The 6634-nt window shown below is 58.8% G+C and overlaps 2 protein-coding genes across 2 annotated transcripts in view; one reads left to right on the forward strand and one right to left on the reverse strand.

The window, feature by feature from the left end:
* Positions 1–1388: 1388 nt before the first annotated feature.
* Positions 1389–2646, forward strand: LOC146590380 (neurophysin 1-like). The gene is made up of 3 exons (XM_085314601.1): positions 1389–1511; positions 1738–1942; positions 2537–2646. The coding sequence occupies exons 1-3, from the start codon at positions 1392–1394 to the stop codon at positions 2644–2646; spliced, it is 435 nt and encodes a 144-aa protein (XP_085170727.1). The 5' UTR covers positions 1389–1391.
* Positions 2647–2806: 160 nt separating this feature from the next.
* Positions 2807–6634, reverse strand: part of MRPS26 (mitochondrial ribosomal protein S26) — a 4921-nt gene continuing 1093 nt past the window's right edge. Inside the window, exons 2-4 of the mRNA XM_085314658.1 lie at positions 6467–6604; positions 4982–5105; positions 2807–4444 (exon numbers count right to left, since the gene is read on the reverse strand). Of these exons, the coding sequence (XP_085170784.1) occupies positions 4313–4444; positions 4982–5105; positions 6467–6604 (394 nt within the window). The 3' untranslated portion in view covers positions 2807–4312. The remainder of the gene's footprint in view (positions 4445–4981; positions 5106–6466; positions 6605–6634) is intronic.

Consider the following 6634-nt stretch of genomic DNA (forward strand, 5'->3'; position numbering starts at 1 on the left):
GTGGGAAAGCACCCCAAAAATACAGAGCAGGGGGGCGGGGGAGCGTCCAGCGAGGTTTTGCAAAGAGGGGAAACTGAGGCACGGCGGCGAAGCGCTAACGCGCCGCCCGCTCCGCGCTTGCTGCCCCGGCGGCAGAGACCTGCAGCCTGGAGGCGACGTGCCTGGAGGAGGCGGGCGAGCGGCGCCGGGCGCCCCAGAACCTCACGGCGCTGGACGCCTCGGCCGGCGACTTCCTCCTCAAGCTGGTGCACTTGGCCGGCCGGCAGCGGGGCGACGCGGCGCCGCTGTGAGCCGCCCCCCGGCCCCCCGGCCGCCCCCTCAATAAACGCGTTTTCTCGCACCCCACTGGCCTCGTCCACTGCGGCGCCCGGTGGGGATGGGGTGGGGGTCCGGCGTGCCCCCCCTGCCCCGGCGCGGGGGGCAGGATCGGCGGGGAGCACCTTCTCCGGCTCTGCCCGGCCAGGGCAGCAGCGTCCCGGCGTGGCGGCCGTCCCGCCGCACGGCGAGGCCCTGAAGAAGAAAAAGAAAAGGAAGAAAAAGGCATCATAAATCATTGCACGGCAGAAAAAAAAAGCATAACAACTCATTGCACTGCAAAAAAAAAAAAAAAAAAAAAAAATCATAAATCGCTGCCCTGCGAAGAAAATCATAATAAATAGTTGCACAGTGAAAAAAGTCATCATAAATCATTGCATGGCAAAAAGAATCGTAATAAGTCATTGCACAGCAGGAAAAAAACATTATAAATCAGCGCGCGGTGCTGGTTCACCCCGCAACGCCGCGCCGCTAAATCCCGCGTCCCTAAACCCGCGCGCTGCAGCCCGCGGAGGCCGGCGCCTCGGAGCCGCTCGCTCTTCTTTTCTTTTAAAATGGTTTGGTTGAAACGCATGGAAAAAATAGGGGAAAAAATAAAATTACCTGGAAAAAGCGAGGGTCGCGGGCTCGCCGGGCTGCAGCCCGCCGCGAAGCTCCCGGCTCGGTTCCGCACCCTTCGGGCTCGGCGGCGCCCGCGGGGGAGGTTTATAAGGGCCCRCGGGCGGCGGGAGGGGGGCTGAGGCCGGCGGCCCCCGGCCCCCGGGGGTCTCGCGCGTGGCCACCCCGGCCGCTCGCCCATTAAGCGGGCGCCGGGAGGCTCTGAGTCACGGCGGGGTTCGGGGGGTTCGGGGGGTCGGGGCCGGAGGTCGCCTCTCCCCGCCGCCCTGGCTCGCCCCCCCGGCCCGGAGGACGCGGCCCCCCGCGCCGGAGCGGGGAGGGAAACGAGCCGCTCGGCGCCGAGCTCACGTAGCGGGGGCCCCGCCGCCGCCGGGAGCCGGGTATAAGGATCGGCGCCGGCCGGGACGAGAAGTCCAAGGGCTTCCCGAGCGGGCGGCGGAGCGCGAGGACCCGCAGCCATGCCGCGCAGGGCGCTCGCCGTCTGCCTCCTGGCGCTCCTGGCCCTCTCCTCCGCCTGCTACATCCAGAACTGCCCCATCGGGGGCAAACGCGCCGTCCTGGACGCGGAGCTCCGGAAGGTAGGAGCCCCCCGCACGCTCACGCGCATCGCTCCCCCTTCCGCCCCGGCGTCTCCGTCCCGCTTCCGAACGCGCCGCGAAAATAAACCCGGCCGTTTCCAACCCGAAACGGCGGGGCCGGGTCGGAGCCGAAAGCTCCGGGCTCGACCCCGGGGCGCCGAACCCGGCGCCTCCCGGCCGCTTTCCCTCCGCGCTCACTCCCCGTCTCTCTCCCCGCTCGGACCAGTGCCTGCCCTGCGGCCCCAGGAACAAGGGCCGCTGCTTCGGTCCCAGCATCTGCTGCGGGGAGGAGCTGGGCTGCTACCTGGGCACCTCCGAAACCCTGCGGTGCCAGGAGGAGAACTTCCTGCCGACCCCCTGCGAGCCCGGCCGCAAGCCGTGCGGCGACAACGCAGGGAGCTGCGCGGCCCCCGGCCTCTGCTGCAGCAACGGTGAGACCCCGGCCGCCGGCCCTGCCCCGCGTCCCTCCCGCCCCGGCCCCTCGCCGCCGCGGCTTTCTGCCCCCCTGTTCTTCAACCGAGAGCTGATCCAAGGCTRCGATAGAAAAGTCGGGAGAGGGGACGGTAGCCAAGGGGGGCACGCCACCCTTCCTCGTCCCTCTCCTACCTAACGGCCGAGACCGTCCTGCTCAGGGCGGGCTCGACGAGGAAACGCGCCCCGGCACACGGGAAGGTGGTAAGGGAGGGCGAAAACCGTGGGGTTTGGGGGCAAGGCAGAGCGCAGACGAGCGCAGGGGGCTGAGCCGTCCGGCCAGCTGCCTCCTCCGCCGGCTACGTCTTGCCAAAAATCCCGGCCTCCTCCAGAGCGGCAACGCTGCGGCAGGCCCTGCTCCCAACGACCAGAACATTTCTGCTGCAGCACAAAGTCAACACAATCTCGCTCAATTTGTTATTAAAAATAGCTCCGGGTGGTCTCTGAGGGCTAACGGTTCGTGCTGTTTCGTTTACGCGGGGCTCGCTCTCTCCCCCTGTGCAGAGGGCTGYGTGGTTGACTCATCTTGTGACCGAGAAGCGATGTTTCCCTAGACCACCGAATCCACAGAAGAGAGAAGGCTTCACAGCATTCGCCATCCATCAAGCTGTACGAGTTCAGCCTCAGTCTAACAGATGAACCAAGTTCCATGACTCAGATTTGAGTGATGTTCTTAACTAGAAATAAAACTTGTACAAAAAAAAAAAAAAAAAGAAATCTCTGTTTTTTGTGCTTGCCTAGCTCGGTTGCAGATTCCTACTGCAGAAGGACTTGTGCAACTGGCTAAAAAGGTCATTTCTAGAAAATGAGCATAGAGGCAAAGATTTGGGGTAGATCTCCTGTAGCAGGCGTTTTATTCACTAGGTGAGGGAGGCTGCTGACACAAAACAACATACCGGGAACTAGGAGCAGGACCCAGAAAGCTAAAAGGCTTCAGTAAGCGAAATCCACACTCGGACTCGCAGCTTCTAGCGTCAAGTCGCGGTCTTCTGCAGAGGGGTGGGCATCCCCTCCACCCGCCTTCCGGGCTGCCTGAACAGCAGCGAACCGCAGCGCGAGACGAGCACAGCGCCGCGGGGCCGAGCTCACCCCCAGCCCGCTCCAGGGGGCACCAAGYGAGCACAGGTCCGCCTGCGAGGCCAGCATCAGCCAACGCCGCCAAACAGGAGCCAGGAAGAGCCGCGAGCCTGAGGAATTACAGTGTTATCTGCAACTTAATCCCTAGGTGATGACTTAAAAAAAGGCACCACACCTGAAGAGGGGAAAAAAGTAGATGCATATAAACTAGTAGGGTTCCCGTAGACCTCCATGCATGATTCTCTCACTTCAGTGAATGTTCAAAGGAGGGTTTAGGGAATACACAGGGCCCTTCCACCACAGCAGAGACCAGAGAAGCAAAGAATCATTTCACCCAATAAAACAAAGCTAAGTGTCGGCCTTCTCTCTAAAACTACTCAAAGCCCGTTTTCTTTCAAAAGCACCAAGACAAGTCAATACACAAACACCACAGAGATAACTGCCATGTGCACGGGGACCACAGTTTTTGTTAGAAGCTGAGATATTCAGGCACAGGGTACCTAAGAGGAAAAGATGTCAGACTAGTCAGATGCTTTGTCTGTGATGGGAATAACGCTCTATTGTGCAAAGCTCACGTACAAGCTCACCTGGGAAAGGCGTGCAATTTCGGTTACCCATATTCAAGACAAACTCAAACCAGTGAGGGCAGAAAAAGGCTAAGAGGTCGAGGGAGAAAGGCAGAGCCAACTTTGAGAGGGCAAACAGAGATCAAGGTTGTTTTAGCTTGGCAAAGCAGATAAAGGGATTAGATTCCTCTGGAGCACAAACACCAGGGACCTACGAGACAGGATCTGCCTCGGGATCATTCTCACTCCACTTCAACCCCGTACGTTTAGCCTGAAAACAGGAGGGATCCAAACGAGCAGGAAATGAAACTGCAGGGCAGCCTCTCTGAGCAACAGAAATAGGACCACCAGCAGCTTCTCACACAGCTTTTCCACCGCCTGCCGCTCTGCAGGGACCGAGACGGACCGTTGAGGCCTCCGGAGATCAACGCAGTCAGATCTCATTTAAAGCCCAGCTTTCTCCCTCTCCCCCTACCTTTGTAATSGCAGGCGTTATCCTCTCAGCCCAGGAACCACTGCTAGACCCGCAGGCTGTCTGTCCAACAACGCTACACTCGATTTGCGCGTGCGAAGGAGGAAACCTCCTCCTGCCTGCCCCATCACAAACTCAGCGTCCGCCCAGAAGAACGTGTCAAAACCTCCCCTCCCAACCCCAGCCGGGCCGAGCGACATCCGTCAGCAGAGTCGCTACGGCAGAACAGTCCGCTTGACGATTCTCCCCTCTTTGTCAAYGGCGAAGTTGTAGTTGCGAGGATTGTCCAGGCACTCTTCAATTCGCGCGTCCAAGTTCTCGGGGGTGATAAAAGTTTTGGCTTCCTCCTGAATGAAAGACAAGTACCAGCTTTTAATGCACGTTAACAGACAAGTCACTACAGGCAGCAGAGCAGACACCAGGCTCAGCAAAGGCTTGTGGCTCTGCAGAGGACAAGATCCGCATTTCACATGGGTACTTCTGCCCTAGCGAGACTGCTGTCACCTCTGCCCGAGCTACTGGTGCCTGCAAAGGCTCCTGCAGAGCTCGYAGATCTCCACTCTCAGCGAAACGGAGACCCAGAGATGCCACTAACATCTTGGGCATCTCAGCAGGAGCAAAGYTAACCTCAGAAAGAGAGAGACCTTTACTCTACCACTCGGAATTATTCCTCCCCTCTGCCTTCAGGGCTGCCACACAACCTGCATCTCATCTACAAGCTGTCAACACTCCCGGAGGSTGCCAAGATTTGTGTCCCCAGCTTCTGATACAAACTTCTCTGGAAATCAAGCCTACTGCTTTCACATCACTCCTACAGGGTCCTGTCAAACTGCTCACAGGGACTGGCGACACTGTTTTCCCTGGCAGTCACAAGCTGCTCTTACCTGCAACTGGAGAACCTCTTTCTCCTTCTCCTTCAGGAAAGTCTCCATTAACTTGGCCTTGTTCTCCGCAGCCTGCAGCTTCTGCCTCTTCCGTTCCTCCTCCTCTTTCCTAATTCTTTCCTCCCTGCCATATAGAAAGCAGAAAACCAAGGTTTTGTTGAATGCTTATACCCTGCAGGGTGGCACAAATACCTCGGGGTACAAAACCTGCAAGTTTGAGTGCAGCCAGAAACAAACAGGAAGAGCACTCTTGGCCCTGTGACCAGAACAGTCAATGCAAAACCTTAATGCAAAAGCTTTCATAGATGAATAAACTCGCAGGAATGCCGCAGACCCAAGAWCCAGCAGCATTCACCTCTGCCTTCAGGCTTTGTTTGGGAGTCTGAAGTCAGAGTGCGTGATTCTTCTGGCAACATCTGGGAGAGGAAGCTTGAGCACCTTGCAGTTCACCACTGGGAAGGCTGAAAGGAAAGCCAGGTGGAAGCGAAACAGAGGCTTTCTCCCTTTAACCTTTTCCTGCTTTTAAAACTCAGTGCAACAGACAGTTTCCCGATTGCCTTGGGTTTTTCCGATCCACTCCTGGTGTCCGACCAGAGGATGGCGCCCTGCGAGTGGCTTCCGCCAGGGAACAGGGAGAAACTTGACTTGGAGCTACAACCGTTTTCGATTATATCGACTTCTGCAGAAGAGCGAGAGGTTACCAAGCCCTCAGCAGTTCACCTGTCGACAACCAGGAGGTAACCAGAAACGCTACCGCCTCGCGAGGTGCCGTTCGGCAGCAGATCCTAAAGGSCCTCAAGGGAACAACTTGCTCTCTTCTGAGCGCAGGCACAAAGGGGACCCCAGTCACTGCCAAGCGGAGCCGGCAACCGCCAGCAGCCTGTCACCCGAACGTCACACTCGAAGGCCGCTCTCACGGCCAGAGGGCTGCTGCCCCCGTCAAATGCATTTTGCAGACGGCTTGACAATTTCCASCAATTTACAGGGATTAACCTTTACAGGAAGGAAAGTAGTTACTTCCCATTTCTTGCATCTTAAAAAGCTGATTTATCAAAGCCAAAACTTAGGTCAAATGTCTCTGCAAAAATTAAGACTTTTCCACCTCAGCCTAGCTCCAACCTATCTAGGCATTTAATTTAATTTTACGCGAGCAAAAGTCAAGACCACTAAGTCACCCCTTAATTGCCAGTAACAGGATCCCATTTTGCACAACATCAATCCTCCGCCTAAGCACAGGGGGAAGATCCGGCAGCGCTCGCRGCTCCGAGCCCGCCCGGACGCGGGACGCCTGCTCCGCCCTCCGCGGCGGCCAGCACGGAGACGGGAGCTCGCGCTTCGGGGCCTCGGTGGATCGCAGCGAGCACCGTCTCCCCCGTAACGACTCCGTCTGAACGGGACGTTTCGCCACCGAGCTAAGCGCAGCCGGGGCCGTCGAAGCGCGTTCACGGAGACGCGGGTTTCAGGCCCGCGGCGGCCCAGCCCCACCTCCGGGCCCGCTGCCGCGCGTTCTCCGCGTCGTTCCAGGCCATCAGGAGCCGGTGCTCGGCGGCGCGCTGCTCCGCGTCCTCGCCGCCCGCCGCCGCCTCGCGCTTCCGCTGCGCCGCCTCGGCCCGGAACTCGGACCTGCGCCGGGAGGAGAAGGGCTCTGAGCGC

This window comes from Rhea americana, unplaced genomic scaffold (genome assembly GCF_003343005.1).
Source record: "Rhea americana isolate MKP2758 unplaced genomic scaffold, rheAme1 scaffold_41, whole genome shotgun sequence".
In the NCBI taxonomy this organism is placed as follows: Eukaryota; Metazoa; Chordata; class Aves; order Rheiformes; family Rheidae; genus Rhea; species Rhea americana.